The sequence below is a fragment of the Hemicordylus capensis genome, chromosome 10 (genome assembly GCF_027244095.1).
Source record: "Hemicordylus capensis ecotype Gifberg chromosome 10, rHemCap1.1.pri, whole genome shotgun sequence".
Taxonomy (NCBI): domain Eukaryota; kingdom Metazoa; phylum Chordata; class Lepidosauria; order Squamata; family Cordylidae; genus Hemicordylus; species Hemicordylus capensis.
This window is the reverse complement of record NC_069666.1, coordinates 12,114,392-12,132,950: the sequence shown is the minus strand read 5'-3', so window position 1 is coordinate 12,132,950 and position 18,559 is coordinate 12,114,392. Positions and strand designations below refer to the sequence as shown.

General features: G+C 43.3%; 1 protein-coding gene across 3 annotated transcripts in view; it reads left to right on the top strand.

Moving 5' to 3' along the window:
- Positions 1-18,559, top strand: part of GALK2 (galactokinase 2) — a 65,160-nt gene that overhangs the window by 41,994 nt on the left and 4,607 nt on the right. For all 3 annotated transcript variants that reach the window (XM_053273044.1, XM_053273043.1, XM_053273045.1), the window contains 2 exons: positions 1,624-1,834; positions 13,813-14,014. In XM_053273044.1, coding sequence (XP_053129019.1) covers positions 1,624-1,834; positions 13,813-14,014 — 413 coding nt within the window. The remainder of the gene's footprint in view (positions 1-1,623; positions 1,835-13,812; positions 14,015-18,559) is intronic.

Here is an 18,559-nt window from a genome sequence, read left to right as displayed (position 1 = left end):
CCTCTTCGCTCCTAATGTGTAAGGAATAGATTGCATAGAAATCCTCCCGTCTGTAGCTTTTCTGCACTTTCTTACATGGCCTCCCTTTTATTTCCGCTAGGCTGCACTGACAGCTTTTGAATGCCACTGTGACATATGACTGGATATATGAAGTGTGACGGCACAGTCAGGCTACTTGAAAGTGGAGCTGAACACACTTTATCAGTGTAATCTAGGACTAGGAGCAGACCACATGCTTCGCTTGAGAAAGACATGAGCCTCCTATTAAAACTTGCCCTGACAAAAGCTTCTCAATTTAGACACAGTTGTGGTTGAGAATATGTTTCTCCTTAAGAAAAAGTCATAATTAAAAAACCTGAAACAAACAAACAAAGGTCCCTGAGGACATTTTCAGTGAAAGGTTTCGTCACTGACAATATTTTTGCACCCTTGTCTTTAGGGAAAGTAACCACAGCCACCACTTAGGCCTAGCAGACGCTGGACCACAGCCAGGATTTAATATGACCCAGGGCTCACCAAGACTTAGCTCCACAACTTGTTTTCAGTGCCAGAAAATGCTTCAACCTTGTACAATCTTTCATTGCCACTGAATAACCACTGTTAACCCCACTGAGTCTGAGACCCAGGCCATAGGATTTAGCTTCCAGGCAGGCGTAAAGTTCTTCCCAGGTTAGAAATTAAATGCCAATCATGGCCTTTTCCAGAGTTCCTCTTGGTGTATGTTTATGTCCTTTCTCATGATTGGGAGACCTTCTACCATTCATTCTTCCTCAGTTGTATGCTGTGAAATACCTTAGGGGTGTTCTCACGTTTGCAGCTGGGTAGGATAAGCATTCTACCCAGCTTTAGAAGCTGTGCATGTATTTGATTTCCAGTCATGCGTGAGTTAAAAGCTAGGAAGGAAAAAGGGGCGGTTCAGTAGCAGTTTGTTAAAGAGTAGATCCTGCCATGTTTTGAGTAGAACTCTTCTTCAGGGGAAGTGGTTTACAAAGCAGAATATTAAGCAGCTTTGTAAACCACTCCTCCAAGAAGAGTTCTACTCGAAACATGGCAGGATCTACTCTTTAACAAACCACTACTGCACCATTCCCATTTCCTTCCTGCCTATTTGTTGGCGTGGTGCTTTTCCCTCCTGTATGCTTCTGAGCTAAAAGCTAGGTCAGAGGAGGGGAGGCTTCTCGTGTGGGAGATGACAGAAGTTCCGATGGCATCATCCTACCCAGCACTTTTATCCAGCATAGTTCCAAGGTAGGAGGAAACACTGTTGAATCCTGCACTCACTTCCCACACTATCACTTCCCTCTCCTCCGACTTAGCTTTTAACTGACACCCGTCTGGAGGTTGGGAGCATGCACGGCTCCAGAAGCTGGTTCGGTATATATGTGCACGCACACACACGCCACTCAATCAGCCAGTCAATCTCTACGGGTACCTGTGCTGAAGGTTTGCGATGGAAAGGGTACACTTGTTAGGATAGGTTGAGAACCCCAGAGCTAGGCAGTTCTTGAGGCACTTCTAAGTGTTTCTCATAAATAAAAACAGTTTTTAAGGTTTTCGTTTGTCAAAGGAAATGTTTTGTATCAATTTCCCGTCCAAAGATGCATGCGTTGTTTATTATTGCAGCTTTTAGCAAAATCCAGAGGCCTAGACTGGAAAGCCATGGCAAAGCTTCAGGATGTGCAGGTCAAGCTGAAGCTAAGCTTGGAGGAAATGCTGACAGTTGTTGAGGAGGTGTTTCACCCTGAGCCTTACAGCATAGAGGAAATTGGGGAATACCTGGGAATTAGCTCCAAAGACCTACGCTCTCAAATCCTCAGTCAGAACACCCAAGGCGGTGAGTGCATGCCAAATGTGTGTGTTGTTGATGTTGAATGCTTGTGTTTATGTAAAGGAACTTGATAATAGATGTGAAGATATAGCCAGAGTTCATACAACCTTAATTGATCCTTTGTTTGGAGGCTTTGGAGGCAAATGTGTTGGCTTGGCCTCTGAACAAAAACAGAGAAGCTATTAAAACTGAAAGCATTGTGTGATTAATCAGTGTGATATAACAGTTAATGACTTACTGGAAATTCAAAATAAAGCTTAGAGTAATAACGTACAGCTTTCTAGGTCAGAAGCAAACAACCAGCAGTCCTTGGGCACAGTCAGGCTCCTGGGAAATTAACAGTTCAGCTGTGTCCCAGTCAACCTTATCATCCCAGCAACACCAAGGAGAGAGATATAAGGAAGACGCACAGGCTATCCTGCCTTCAAGTTTCCTAGGATTCCCTTGCTCCTCCCAGGATAATTCCCAGGTACATTCTGGTCTGGAGCTTTTAGCTAGAAACAAGTTATGAATATTCTGTATTCTAGATTATCTATCATAGCTGCTGACCACTTTTCTGGGTCTAGTGGCCTTAACGTCTTCCCCTCTGCAAATGTGCAGTGGAAAATTAGAACTAAATAGTAATTATGTTGTGGATAGTGTTCTGGGCTTGGACAAAAGAGACTTGACATCAAATCCTGCCTTAGCTATGATGCCGGCTGGGTGATTTAGAGCAAAGCTATGAATAAATTCTTGTTAAGGAAAATGAGGGTCGTTTTGCAAATTCCTACAGAGCAGGTTCAACTGTGCAGTTGAATCTGGAAATCTGACCAGCTGCCTGCTTCTCCCTCTTTCATTATACTAAGTAGCTGCAGCTCCCCAGCACATAAGCCAGTGCACGAAAGGACAGCTATGCTGGATCACTCCCAAGGTCTGTCCAGTCCAGCATCCTGTTTCCCACAGTGGCCCACCAGATACGTGTGCTACGCTCTGCATTCTGGCTCCCCACATATGCCAGCATTATTATCCAAGGAGCTCCAGGTGGTGAACAAGTTCTCCTCACTTCATTTTATCCTTGCAATAACCTTGTGAGGTAAGTTAGGCTGGGAGGTACTGGGACATAGGAAGCTGCCTTATACCGAGTCAGACCATTGTTCCATCTAGCTCAGTATTGTCTATCCTGACTGGAGGCAGCTCTCCAAAGTTTTAGGCAGGAGTCTCTTCCAGCCCTACCTGGAGATGCTGCCAGGGTTTGAACCAGGGAGTATCTGCATCCAAGTGGATGTTCTACTACCGACTAAGGCCCCATCCTCAAGGTTATTCAGTGAATTTATAGCTGAATGGGGATTTGAACCTTGGGTTCCCTACTCCATCTAATCTAATGCTTTAACCAGTATGCGATACTATGCTAACTATTGTGGAAGTATTTTGCACGAAGAAAATGTGTAGTGTGACATGACCTTGAGATAAGTTTAGATTTGATATATCCTGCTCTGAGCCATTGGGATACAGCAGGGACTGAATGAATAAGTGCTAAAAACTCCTGCTCTTCAACTCACTTTAAAAGTTGGTGCAATGGGCAAATATTTCTGGTTCCGACATGGTAAAAATGTGATCAAAGCAACTTTGAGCGTGCATGCCTCCAAAAACTAAAGGAAAAAGGCCAGCTTGTCCCGTAAGACATCTAGCATGTGTTCTAAATTCTCTCCTTTGAAAATAAATAGAGGCTATTTTGATTTGGATTGTTTTTCCTTTTGGTTAACTCTTGATTTAGGAAGTGAATTTAATCCATTCTTACTTGCTTGCCATATATAAGTATTCCTGCCTGATATTAAATCAGCCGGTCACATATAGTTATGGTTGTGTGCACACGTGGAATGTTTGGAGAATGCCAGCTGTGTGTATATTTAAAACTCAGCTAAATCTATTGTAAGAAAACAAAGGAAGTCTTAAGAAATGACCACACTCTGCTTTGTGCTGGCCATATTGGTTGTGAGACAGATTCTGAGCTCAGTTGGCCAACTGAATCTTAAGGAAAAGGGCGATGGGGAAATCCCAAATCTGCTGGATAGATTAATGAAAGGGTGGTGTAGCGGTTAGCGTGTTGGACTAGGATTGGGGAGACTCAAGTTCAGATCCTTGTTCAGCCATGAAACTCACTGGGTGACTCTTGGCCAGTCACTTCTCTCTCAGCCTAACCTACCTCAGGCTTGTTGTGAGGATAGACATAACCATGTACACCACTCTGGGCTCCTTGGAGGAAGAGTGGGATATAAATGTAAAAATAAATATATCCTGCCTGAGGCTTTTTGAGCTATGCTCTTCTTCAGAGGCAAATGCATTTCTAACATCTTTCTGAGGATTGTATCCCACAGCAACAGGAATATCACACCGTAGGCATTTCAGGCTCCACAAGTGGAACTGTGTCATGTCAGATTTGAAACTGTCTGTGTTTTGTTGGTGAACAGAATAGGGCATTGATCGGCAGGAAGAAGGTGAAATGTAGGGCTGGGAGAGTTAGGTTAGAACAGAATTCAGGCACCAATTCCTTATTCCCAGTTGCATGAGGGCAGCCAGCAGAGGAGGGGACTGCTGGCTATTTAAGCTGGGATACAAACTCTACAGGCCAGAGTTCCCCTGGTCGTGTGAACTGAGTGATCCCAGAGAGCCAGTCCCACGCTCCTGCTTGCTGTACAGCTTCAGGATCTGCTGCATTCCCTCAGTCTGTGCAACCTGTTGCTGGCAGAAATGCCTTGATTGTCATCCCTTGTAAACCGCCCTGAGCCATTTTTGGAAGGGCAGTATAGGAATCGATCAATCAATCGATCACTCAATCAATCAAACAAACAAATAAATTTTGTACTTTTGTATAGGACTGTCAATGTACATGGTATTTTACAAGTTAACGTAAGCAGGAAACCACAGACCCCAGGCCCTGTCCCCAGGGAGCCACTTTTGAATTTCAAAAGTGGGGGAAACAGAATGAGGGGAAGGAAAAGAAGAGGCAAGGGTAACAGGTGATGAGGAATATGAACTGATACTCTGACATGTACTTGGCTTTGGTTGAAGGTGAGGACTGAGGATTTAGGTGAAAAGCTGGGATGGGCTTTAACAAGGGCCGTGAAGGCAGAGCACAGTGGCACCCCACAGATGTTTTGGGAGGGAGCTGAAGGCACAAGAGGCAGCAGGGGACAGAAACGAGGGGATACTGTGGATTGGCTCTCATGAGTTTAGGCCAGCGTTTGGAGGTTGAAGAGGCATGGACTGTATTTCATTCAGCAATGTTGTAATAGAGTGCTGTTATAAATTCCAGTTATTTTGCCTCCTCGTTTCCCTTAAACATAAACACTATATGAAAGATTTTTTTCAGCATAAAAAGTCCCAGGGAAGTGTTATCATTCTAGTGTTTGCAGATGTTAGTTCAGCAGGATCTCTCTCAAAATGTGGCGTGACTGATTTTGTTTGATAAGGCCAGCACAAATGGGTCACGGCGTAATCCTGTTTTCATTGGTAAAAGACAAAACTTGGTTATAGACTCTTGTTAGTTTCAAAGAAGAAGTTAAAAAAAGTAAAAGCAGGAACTATTGTTCACATAACCCTCAGCTTGGTTTTGGAATGTTTTAAGTATTCAGAACAAAGAGATTTCTGCCTTTCTTTGCTGTATTTTTTTCATTGTTATACATTATTGCATATTGTTGCAGACATAGACATTATTGGTGGTTTTTTTAAAGGACCATTGTAAAGATTGTTAATGATTATTTGTTCAGTTCCTTTTCTGTACAGGCAGACACTGAGGAAAAGGACTGATGGGGATTGGGACCACAGTGGGAAGAAAGAAATAGAGCTCCCCATCCCATGACACAGTGCCATTTCTGTTTGTTCTGCCCCCGCCTGCTATTTATGTCAGTAACAACAAGCACACCCCACCAAACTATGTGTTTAAAGTAATGTGTAGTTTGGCCCGTAGTTTAAATTCAGGCTATACCATTACTAGTGACCAGCTCACTAGGACCATTTCACTAGCTACGTTCTAGGCGTGTGCATTTTTGGATATTGAATGTCGGAAATGGTCCAGTATCAGCCATTTCAGAGGATATTAGAGATAATTCTGATCTGAAATAAGGAAGTCTATTTCTTTTTTCTTTTTCAAAAGGAAATCAGATACTGGAAATGATACTAAAATTCAGAAGGGTCCAAAGGACTGAAACAGAAAAATATGGTTTCAGATTGGATTCAGATCCCATCCAAAATGTGTGATTCTGCACAGGCCTACTACCTTCCTTCCTAGGAAGAACAAATGTGACATCCTTGCCAGATCTCTGAGTGCTTCATAGTAATACTTACAGAACATATTCTTGATCCTACATCACGCTTTCATCTCGTGCAGTAAAATGTCATCTTATTATAAATGCAAATGTTTGTGTTAAGACTGCAGCTTTGGCCCCAGGAGGGCACAACCTGGCCTGTTTTGCATTTCATGCTTTTGTTATTTTCAATTACCCAAATCATATTTATTTATTTTTTATTATTTTATTTATTACATATCCCGCTCAGAGCGGTGTGCATGCTTATTTTTATCCTCACAACCCTGTGAGGTAGATTAGGCTGAGAGATACATGACTGGCCCAGAGTCACCCAGTGAGTTTCATTGTTGAATGGGGATTCGAACTCAGGTCTTCCCGGTCCTAGTCCAACACTCTAACCACTACGCTATGCCTCATTAAACACATCTGCTCTTTGATGGAGGAGACAAATGCCATACAAGTTAGCAACCCTTTAAGAAGATTAAAGATGATAAGAATGCATATGCCTTCACTGTACCCTATACGCAGGCTGGTGGGATGGGGTTGGCCCCTGAATATGGTAGTCACATTACATACTGTCGGGCTACTAATATCCTCTGGTTCCCCACTGGCCTCTGCTATCTCATCAAGCTTGCATGATTCAAGCCAAAAGCCTTAATTCAATTTTAGGACCGTTTTGGACAAGAAAGGAGATGTCTAGCTGCATTTGAAGGATGGGTCATTTCTAGATTATTTATTGCGCATCTGTGGAGTACTCTACTATTGTCTGGTCTGTTTTGCTTTGCTTCATACTTTGGATTTTAAAAAAATAAATAATATACTCACTGAATGAGTATGTAAGATGTTCCAGCAAGACTTTCCACCATAAAACAGGGCCTTCATTTCCCCATAAAATGTGGGATTTCTCCCCGCTCCTTATGTGAAGTATTTGAAATTGTTTTGTTCCTTCTAATATATTAAAAAAGTTGCCATCTAATGTCGACATATAAATGAAGGGGTGGAATTATCCTGGGAGTTCAAAGCATCCAATCAGCCTTTTGTGGGTTTGGAAGTATCTCTTTCTTTATTTAAAAGACAACTTTATGCCCTGGATGATAATGACTGACAAAATAAATCACAAAGCGCTCTACAGTTTCAGCAAATCAGGTCGTTGAGTTGTCAACATATGTCACTCAATAATTCCAAGGAGTGGTTATCTCAGAGCAAGCATTTAGTAACTTTTGAACATAATAACAGCCCTGCTGGATCAAGCCTAAGGCCCATCTAGTCCAGCAACCTGTTTCACACAGTTGCCCACCAGATGCCTCTGGGAAGCCCACAGGCAAGAGGAATGTGCATGCCCTCTGTCCTGCTGTTGCTCCTCTGCAGCTGGTATTGAGAGGCATTGTGCCTCTCGAGGCTGGAGGTGGCCCACAGCCACCAGACCTGTAGCCATTGATAGACCTGTCCTCCATGGATTTATCGAAGCCCTTCCAAAGTCATCTAAGCTGGTGGACATCACTACATCCCATGGCAAAGAATTCCATGTGGTGGTTCTCTATGAGGGGTGGAGAGCTGGTCTTGCAGTAGTGAGCATGAATTATTCCCTTTGCTAAGCAAGGTTTGCCCTGGTTTGTATTTTGATGGGTGACTACATGCGAGCACTGTAAGATATTTCCCTCAAGTTTTTGACTCTGTTCCCTCTCACCCCTTGGTCTCTTTGCCTGCTCAGAAACTTTGCCTTCTGCCTGTTTTGCACCATGGCTGTCTCTACCCCTCCTGCCAGCCAGCTTCCCAGTCTCTGGGAGTCCCCAAACCTGAAGCAGATGCTTCTGGGAATAACCTCCCAGCCTGCTGGTCAGCAATGTACAACTTGCTCAATCATAGGCATCATAAGAAGCTGCTGTGAACTGAGTGTGATTGGGCCATCTAGCTCCGTATTGTCTACACAGACTGGCAGCAGCTCTCCAAGGTCTTTGACCAGGGTCTTTCCCAGCCCTACTTGGAGATGCCAGGGGTTGAACCTGGAACCTTCAGCATGTAAAACCGATGTTCTGATGCTGAGCTGTACAGGCCTGGTCTAGTGCTGGAGATCACAATGGGATGCTTGCTCTTGATAATCCCAGAGGTTCTTTCTAGGTTTGCAATCCTGCAGTTTTGGTAAAATGAGAAGTATTTTTAAAAGGCGGTTTAATTCTCTGAGCAATAAAATGGGGGTAGGATTTAAATGTCCGAGACTCCCTATAAGGCACTGCTGTTTTAGCAAAAATAAAAGTCTAATATTAGAGTGGTGGGCATCCATCTCTTCACGCACATGTCTCCAAAGAGGTCATTTTTGCTCCCTTGACTCCATGTGCTTTATTTCCAAAAGGTCAGGCTGTGCTCACTGAGTGATGAATAGTCTGCTTAGAATGTGTGGGATTCTCAGTGTGAGTGATTTCTTATTTTGTGGCACAGGGCAATAGAAAACTCTTCTATTGAGGGCAGTTAGAGGGATGGCAAATAATTATCTAATTTAGAATGGGTGAGTGGTGTCATTTTTACATTACATTACATTATAATTTATTACATTTCTATACCACCCCATCCAAAGGCTCTGGGTGGTGCACAAGAAGTATTTCAAATTTCATACTTCAGAACTGTGTATCTTTAATTTTTATGAAGTAAACACTACAAATGCTCTTAAAATCCACTGCTTTTGGGCGACGTCATATTGAATATATCCAAGAGAGAGCCCTTGCTGCAAATCTTGCTCCATTCCCCAGCCTGAAATGACGGCACTGAGTAGGAATTTTTAGACTATTCTATTCAGTCTCTTTAGATCAAAAATATTGCTCCCCCTGCCCCCCGGCAACTTGAAAAGGAGATCTATGGTCTGTGCCATCCCTTTTGTGAACTAATAGACTGGCTTCCCCCATTACACCTAAGTAGTGTTGGAGCCATGACTTGAAACCATGGCAGCTGTGTCATAATAAATAATTGTGAACGAAAGGCCAATAATAAGTTTCAGATAGAGCAGATTTGATCGCAGCTGGCTAATAAAGGCAATAAACTGCAAACTGGATTCCCATTAATTCAGAAGTATATCAAGGCCAATCCAGTAGAGTATGCAAGGCTCCCCAAGTTGCTGCTATGGCATTGTCAACAGTGAATGGCAGCAGCACTGCAAGATTTCAGGCGGGAGTCTCTCCCACCCTACTGGAGATGCTGCCAGGGGTTGGTCCTGGGATGCAGCCAAGGAGATGCTCTGCTACTGAGCGATGCTTCCCATCCTCTAAGGGGAATATCTTACAGCACTCATACGTAGTTACCTATCCAAATGCAAACCAAGGGAGGCCTAGCTTAGCAAACGTGACAGTTCATTATGGGAAACCACAGAATTGATTTTTTAGAACACACACATTTTTTTTTTTAATTCCTGCAAGGAGCCCAGAGTGGTGTATATCGTTATGTATTATCCTCACAATAAACCTGTAGGGAAGCTAGGCTGAGAGATGAGTAACTGACTCAGTCACCCAGTGAGTTTAATGACTGGAGATTTGAACTCAGGTCTTCTTGATACTACTCCAACACCCTAACCACTCCAGCACACTGACTCTATGTAATGCATGTTTTATTTTTATTTTTATTTTTATTTTTATTTTTATTTTTATTTTTATTTTTATATATATATATATATATATATATATATATATATATATATATAAAAATAAAACATAAATCACACTTAAAAGCATGTTCTTAAAAGTCAGAATTGGTTTGAATTTCTTAATACCCTATTTATCTAGGGCTGGATTGATGGTTTTGAAGACATTTCCTGTGGATTTGGAGGAGGTTTCATTAGCATCTATTTCTTGAGCCTTTCTGAATTGTATGCAAAACAGTTTTTATGGAATGGAAACCAAAAGCTAGAAAATCAATTTCTGGCACTTGCCAGAAGATTATCATAGCTCAACCTAAGTCGATTAACTCAACCTCTTCAGGAGAATAGATTATTACTTCAGAAGAGTAGATTACTACCTGAAGACCAGATCTACAGTACCTTCCTATCACTTCTGGATTGCATCTATCTCATTGACATTTGCTTTTTGCTCTGAAGTGTTGTTTCCGCATTGAATCTTCACATGCAGAGTTTGCAAACCTAGAAACCTGCTTTTCTAGGCAGAAGGTCCTTTTCTAGGAACTCTACCAATAAGGAAGGGTCTTTACAAACAGGACAGAGCAAATCAGGTGGTATCCCCAGTCCCTTTTAAAGCCTTTTGTGTCAGGCTCCCTTCATGGTGGGAGCAACCAGGAGACTCTGCACCTTGCTGGCTACACCTCACCCTGGACCTCAAAGGAACCAAGTCTGACATATGGATACCATCCAATGTACAATAGCCTATGGTACTAGTGCAAGTGCCATCACCATCCTAATACAGGTGTGATACTTGCATTTGCTTTGATGATTTTTAGATCATTTTATAGACCCAGCATGGTCTAGTGGTAAGAGTGTTGGGCTAGGATCGGGGAAACCTGAGCTCAGATTCCCATTTGGCCATGAAACTCACTAGGTGACTCTGGGCCAGTCCTTTATGTCTCAGCCTAACCTCTCTCATAGGGTTGTTGTGGGGATAAACATAACCATGTAGATTGCTCTGGGCCCCATGAAGGAAGAGCAGGATTTAAATGTATAAATAAAATAAACAAATTTGCTTTGGCAAAACTATGGTAGCAGTTTCCTGCACTGAGAAAGAGACGGGCTGGAAGACCTTCAAGGCACCTCCCAACTTTAAAATTCTACTACTATATTACGTTATTTGAGTGCTGGAAAGTGGAGTTTACCCAACATCAGAACCACTTGCTGGAGCAATGTTGTCTGCCCGGATTAGTGATGCCGGGAAACCACAGTGTCGGGAAACGGCCTCATTAGAGCAAAAAGAGACTTCTGCCTACTTTGTAGACTTAAACGATAGCACTATAAAGAGCATTAATCTTTTTGCTTTTACCATACATTGGGCTGTGACTTTTACGGTAAAACAGACATTTGTTTTTTGGTAGACTATTTGGAAGTTCTCCACAAAATCTAGTTGTTTAAGAAATGGAAATGAGGGGGCCATAATCCTGAAAATTGAGTGGGGAGAAAAGCATGCCTAAATTTTGTGGCAGCTGAATAAGTGAGGTTTCCTTGCAGACGTTGTCTCTGGAGAATTTGAGCTTTTGGAGCAAAAGATTTCTCATCTCAGCAGATATTGTTGGACCTGTACCCCATATTCTTAGCCCAGATTTTGATTGATGATTTACATTGGGGGCCAGCCTTTGCAACATGTGTGGTTGAAGAAAGCATGTAGAAATTAGTGACAAAGGTCCAGGCAGGTATGTACAACAGCATGAATCTAGACCCAACAGAGATGTGTTCCCTACCCAGGGAGAAGAGACCTCCTTGGGGCGCCTGGCTCCAAGCTCCAGTTCAGTGGTCCTCTCATGGTGTGTTGGCAAAATGAAGCATTGCAGTGACCTATTTTTCAGGACTGCAGTTGCAAATTGAGGCCTTTCCATGGATGCTTTGATTGTGCAGGGGCCAGAATTGACTTCTGAAGCACATAAGAAAAGCCATTGAAATATATTTTGTAAAACTAATGCTTCTTCTCGCCCACTCACCAACTCACATAGAATGAATTCAGAAAAACTGGAGCCATGTGATAGAAGTCTGAAAGCTTCCTGAGCAATGCTGGTATCTTAAAGACAGGAGGGCTCTCTGTAGTTTCCCACTGTGCAGCTCAGTGTCACCACCTTTCGGCAATTTCTCAGAAATCTGGAAAGCAGGGGTCGTACGGTAATGGTAGTCTTAACTATGTAGTTGAAGGCTATAGAAACATAGGAACCTGCCTTATACCCAGATTATTGGCCCATCTAGCTCAGTATTGTCTACAGTGACTGGCAGTTGCTCTCCAAGGTTTCAGGCAGGAGTCTTTCCCAGCCATACCTGGAGATGCCAGGGATCGAAACATAGACCTTCTGCATGCAAAAAAGATGCTCTTCCACTGAGCTATGGCCCCATCCCCGAAGGAGGATATCTTACAGCACTCACATGTAGTCACCCATCCAAATGCCAGTCAGGACAGACCCTGCTTAGCAAAGGGGATAATTCATGATCCCTATAAGACCAGCTCTCCTCCTTGCTGACCACTCCCACATCTTATGAGTTCTCTGTGGCAAACGTCAAAGTAGCTACCACGACTCCCTGCTGCCAGAATCGACCATTTGCTAACACTTGTGGCCTTCTTTAAGAAAAGGCAAAATAGTATAAAGCCAGAGCGCTTTAATTAAATGATATCATTTCTTAATTAACATTTGTTTGGCAAACAGCCATGTTAGCAAGAGAGTCTACGAAAACAACAGTGCAACCCTGGTTTCTGTCATTTTGGGGTGTAATAATTGCTTTGAAAGGATGACACTAGATTAGAGGCAAAACCAACTGTGGAGGTTATAGAGCCTTCTCCTACATGACAGAATGTTGTTGAGAACATGCCTTCCCAGCGTCTGGCTGGCAGGTCAGAGTAAAAAGATGATCCCTGTTGCCAATACGTAACGTGATGAGCTGGAGAGAACCGCAAAGTGCTTTAAGGTAATCTGGCCAGCAAAGCGTTGCTTTACTGAAGGGTGGTCTCTGAATCAGTCACAGCCTTTGGCAAGATTTGCCTCCAAATTGAAACCAGACATGTTTTCAGTTCATTCTCTGGGTTACTACTGTTCGATGATGATTTACAAGAGAGTGTGAGTGATGGCAAACTCTCACGCAACTTCAGATATGCCATAAACAAATGCACATTTTAAAACTGCCCCATTGTAAAACAATGCCTTCAGAAGGAAAGAGTCCGGAAAGAGGACTTGTTGACCAAAGAATGCTCTTTCTTCTCTGTCCACCTCTGTAAACCATTCGGCAATGGCATTGTGCATCGTGCAGTGCAAAAGTAGCTGAGACCAGTTCATAAACTTGAGGACAAAATGTACTCCTGAATGGAGCTGGTAAATTAGGAATTGTGCAAGCTCCCTCCATTGTTCAATGACCCTTCCCAGGAGGGTCATTTCCAGTGGGGTAGTCACTTTCCCCATTTTTATGGGTTTTAATCCTATTCCAAAACCATGATGTATTTCGGCACCCATCCTATTGGGTCCATTCTTATTAACAATAGTTGTGTTTCATATCAATCCAAATAATCCTGGCATCTCTGAAGAGATGTTATTTTGTTCATTAATCACCATAGCAGCCCCCCCCCGCCAATTCCCATGTGTTCTGGTCTTAATGGGGGGCAGTTGTAAATACTGGATGGTAAACTGATGTCCTTGCATTTCAAACCAGCTAGATTTGACATATAGGGGTACAAGAAACGACACATTGATTGGTTAGGCTTGTTGCTGTATTAGGAAGGGGGAGATAGGTCTAAGGATGAAAGAGAGAGAAAAAAGTAAAGCTGTGTGTCATATCTACCTAGATCTCGCTGGTGGGAATCCTTCTCTCTGGGAGCTCAAGCACAGAGCAAGCTCATGGGCATACCTGGGCAGTGTGCAATGGCAAGGTGCATGTGGATGTACAGACATCAAATGTGGCAGATGCGATGGCAGCAGCAAGAGTGTGGCCCCAAAAGCAAAAGCGTGATCCTGTGTTTGAAGGGGATTCTTATAAGCAAAAACATTTCCATTTGTTCTTCCCTTAATCCTCTTATTCCTTCTTTAATTTAGTGACTACTTTTAAATTATATCAGCGTGCCAAGCATGTGTACAGTGAAGCCGCCAGAGTGCTAGAGTTTAAGAGGATATGTCAGGAAGCACCTGATGATTCAGTCCAGTTGTTGGGGGACCTAATGAACCAGAGTCATGCCAGCTGCAAGGACTTGTACGAATGCAGCTGTCCTGAACTGGATCAGCTGGTGGACATCTGTCGGTAAGTCTGAAAAGCCACTGAAAATGAACTTTGGTTGGGTTGCTGACAAAACATGACATCATCAGCTCTTGTTGTTTTGGAAATGAAAAATATTCTTGTCTATTATTGCCAGATTAATGCCAGAGGAAGACATTTATAGCCAGATGATTTCTAACTGACATCATAATAACCCTAATCATAGTAATGCTTACACTCTGTGCAGGGGCATACCAGTATGCCACAACAGAACTGCCAGTGGGTGTGAGAAAGGAATTAAATAATTTAAAGGCTCCTGTAAACTCCAAGTACCCATCTGGAGAGGAGGATGTCCAATATGTCTCTGCATGACTCACTGCCCTGGTTTTGTTCTTTTCCAGTAAGCTTCTGCTAGGGTAGTCATCATATCTTGGTATTGGGTCTGGTTGGATACTAATACTATGGAGGTACGTCCAGAACAGCAGCGACCCACACAGAAATACAGGGGGGTGGACTCCTCTGAGGGTGAGTAGTTCTTAGACACTTTGGAAGTAAACCCTCTTGGATACACAAGTGAAGCTCCAGTTATAAATTCATTCAGGGGAAAAAGGTATGCTTCAGCTCTTTGTTTAGGAAATGTTGCCTGGTCAGATAAGAACTCTGAATTTATGGCATCCTGATGGATTCTCATTCTGGATTAGTGAGATATAGACACTTCCTGGGTCTTAGGAACATAGGAGGCTGCCATAGACTGAGTTAGACCATTGGTCTATCTAGCTCAGTATTGTTTTCACAGACTTGCAGCAGTTTCTCCAAGGTTGCAGGCAGGAATCTCTCAGCCCTATCTTGGAGATGCTGCCAGGGAGGGTACTTGGAACCTTCTGCTCTTCCCAGAGCGGCTCCATCCCCTGTGGGGAATATCTCACAGTGCTCACACATCAAGTCTCCCATTCATATGCAACCAGGGCAGACCCTGCTTAGCTAAGGGGACAAGTCATGCTTGCTACCACAAGACCAGCTCTCCTCTGGTCCAAGCTATAAGCGAGCTACTCGCCTCAGAACACTTTCAGCGTATCCAATTATCCCTGACAACGACTAAACCCTCTGGTGAGCCCTTGGAGTCCTACAACACCTTAGTCCAGGAATTTCAACAGCACCTAGCTCATAGGAACTGTGCTCCTTCAGTACAGCATCAGCACGGTTCCAAGTTGTGGTTTGACAAGGACTGCGTCAATGCCAAAAAAGCCCTTTCCGCCACCTACCAAGTCTATAAATCCAGCTCTTGTCTGTTGCCCTCCTTCAACAGAAAAGAAAGTACAAGTTACGAAATATAACTGGATGCGCCTCATCCAGGCCGTCAGATCCAAGGACTCAGCTATGTTCTGGCAACTCACAATGTATTCTACTAGCAATGGTCCGAGCCATATGGATTGCCAAATTTATCCAGGGGTTTGGGAGAATTACTTTCATGAGCTCTACAAGAACCCTGCTGCAGAGTGTGGCAGCTCTGCATTTGCCATTGAGAAGATACCCGTGTGGGCACCAGTGTGAACATCTGAGATTAAGAGCCTTGTTGCCCAACTGAGACCGGGGAAGGCCCTAGGAGAGGACCTTATTCTGCCAGAGGCAATTAAAAATCATCTGGACGGGTGGGCCCCTATTTTGGCTTTGCTGTTCACCCATATCGATTTGCTTGGCCAAATCCCCAAAAACTGGGGGATACCAGTCATTGTCCAGGGCAGAAAGGATGACCCTGCCAACTACAGACCCATCGTTTGCTCAACACAGTCAGTAAGCTATACGCGAGACACACGCGAAACTTAAGGACTGGGAGACTTGATGTGTGAGTACTGTAAGATATTCCCCTCAGGGAATGGAGCCACTGAGCCCAAACACCAGTTTACTACCACTGTCAAGGCCCAACTGGACATGACAAGGCAGCCACATGCATTTTATGCATTTATGTGTCCCATTCACAAATGAAGCAGGGATGGGTCTACTCTTTGCATGAAAGGGGGGATGCAGGGGGAGGAGATGGATACTCCACCCCCCCACACACACACCCCTACACTTCACTGCTCTCTATTGCTTTAAGCAATTTGGTGCCTTCCTGTAGTTTCTGCTCCAGTTTTGGGATCAAATGGTGCTGCTCTGTTCCACTGCCAGTGAAGTAATGCTCCTTGTTGGTAGAAGCATTTGGCTGGAGGCAGATAATAGAAGAATTACTTTCAAACCGATTCCTTTCAAATTTGCACTGGTGGTTTTTTTTTGTTTTTTTTTTGGTACAATCAGTACAAGCTCATTAGGCCTTTGCGTTAAATGTCGAAGCTGAATCATTTGCACTGTGCATAGAGGTGGCTGCTTCCCCCCCCCCCCCGCCCAGAGCAGTCGATGCACAGCACTGGAGAGGCCCTTAAAGGGAAGGGAAGCTGTGGGAAGCCCCAGTGACATTGTGGAAATTGAGTGGAAAGGTGCATGAGAATGCTGGGAAATGTAGTCCTTTCTAGCACTTTCTGTGCAGGACCAGGGGCAAGGTGCAAATGATTTGTCTTTGATGCTCAAAGCCAAATCTGCCGAGACCCACTGCTCATTCACCAATGATACTGTATATATAGGTTTTATACAGGCTTGTACTACTTCCGAAAAGTGTTTGACAAATGAACAAAAAGGTAAGTGTGTGCGTGTGCATGCGCACATGTACACCAGGAGCCTCTCTCAGCTCTCTTAAAAACCTTTGATTCCAGCGTTAGTTCTTTATTTTTATTATTATTATTTATTATTATTATATTATTGCCCTTTAAATCTCTCTCTCCCCCTCCCCCACCTCTCTTTTAAGTCTCATATGCTGTTCTTGCATCTTGCACACTGCCCTGAGTCTGTGGATTGGGTGGTATATTAAATCTTTTAATAAAAAAAATCATAAATTTTGCCAGTAGGTGAATATCAGCTCTAAAGAGTCTAAGGCTGACACCAGTAAAGAAAATGCCTTATTCAAAGGGAGCCTATTGCAGAAGAAATATTTTAAAAGAGGAAATAATCTCATATCCAATTAGTCATTGATTCAGCTTGAAATCCAAACCATTGATCTCCTTAGTCTTTAATTAGGACCATATGCATTTCTGGCCTTAAAAATCTAAATTCGGCAGTGAGGAAGCTCCTTCAATGTGAAGGAATTATATTACAGCAATTTTCCTTTGCAGAGCTCTAGATTCCTAACTGTCCTTGCCTTGTTTGGATGTCTCTCCGCCTGAAAAAGGGTAGTAAAGCATTTGGAAGCAAAAGAAGATAAATTTGAGGGCAAGGAGGAGTTTAGAGAAACATGGAAAGGAGGGGAACTGATCCATCCATTTTTGCCATTAGTCCTATGGCAAGCCAAGCCATATGGCTTAGCATTTGCTCGGCTGGTGATGGCTAGTAGGTCTTGATATTCCGAGTCAAGGCTTTTTCTGAAGAAATTGTGTAAATATTGCCAATTTCATCAGGTTAATACTTGTGCAATATTCAGAATTGTAGAATGAAGCCAAACCAAGTCTGGATCCTGAGCTCTAGATGGTGCAGGTCAACAAGGCAACCTATACACTTCTTTGGGAGAGATAGCTCTGCACACACTCTCTCCCACTCCCCACGACCTTTGCAAGCCTTTGTCCCATGTAGGCAACGAAGAGAGCACCATTGGGGTGTCACTGCCCCCGCAGCTATGAAAGATCAGTGGATCAGACTCTTCCACATTTTGAGGGCATTGAGATCTAAAGCCCAATTTAATTTGAACCAGAATGCTTAAGAACCACTTAAATATTTACCCCCCAGCCCCCACTGTCCAAATCTATGAAAGAAAAATAGCTTTTCCAGATTTGTCATTTGCTTTTATTGTCTTAAACAACAAGTAACACGTTGTCCTTTTATATAGTGGACCATCCAGTATCACTCTGTCAGAGAGTTTTAAAAATAGCATTTGCTGAAACCAAAAGTGACTGCAATTGCCATGGGCATTTCCTGCAGTGGAAGAGGCAAACTAGTTGTTCTATTTCATCAGTAAGGAGAGTGTAATAAACCTGATGGCATCTGCAGTCTAGCTTCATCCAGCACTGCAGCCTCTCCTAATATTTCATGTGTAACTGCGCATAGTTAGTTGATAATAACTGTTTGCACTGATATTCTTTTGCTGACGTGGACCAGTCTGAAACTCAGTGCTCTTGGAAGGACCGAAATGATTCCAGGATTGCTGTATAGTATGGTTGTCATGCCATGAGTGCTTGCCAGGAAGTGCTGGTGGTTTGGTGCTAAGTAGCTAAGTGAAGGTTATTACCCCCCTCTTAGGATGTGTTGTAACCGTATGAGGCCCCGGGGTGGGGGTTCCAGACATGAAGTGCTGGCCAAGTGCATGGAAGAGATCATTATTTTAGCATCTCCAAAGACTGTGGGGACACTTGATACAGCAGTGCAGAGTTTAGACATCTGCGGTTCATCTTAGTTACTGCATGAGCCTCAAACCAACTAACCATACAGATTGTATTAAATAGTATCCAGCCAATGCAAATTCCATGGTAATGACTCCAACGGAATGCTGCAAGGATTACCGCCTAGGCATTC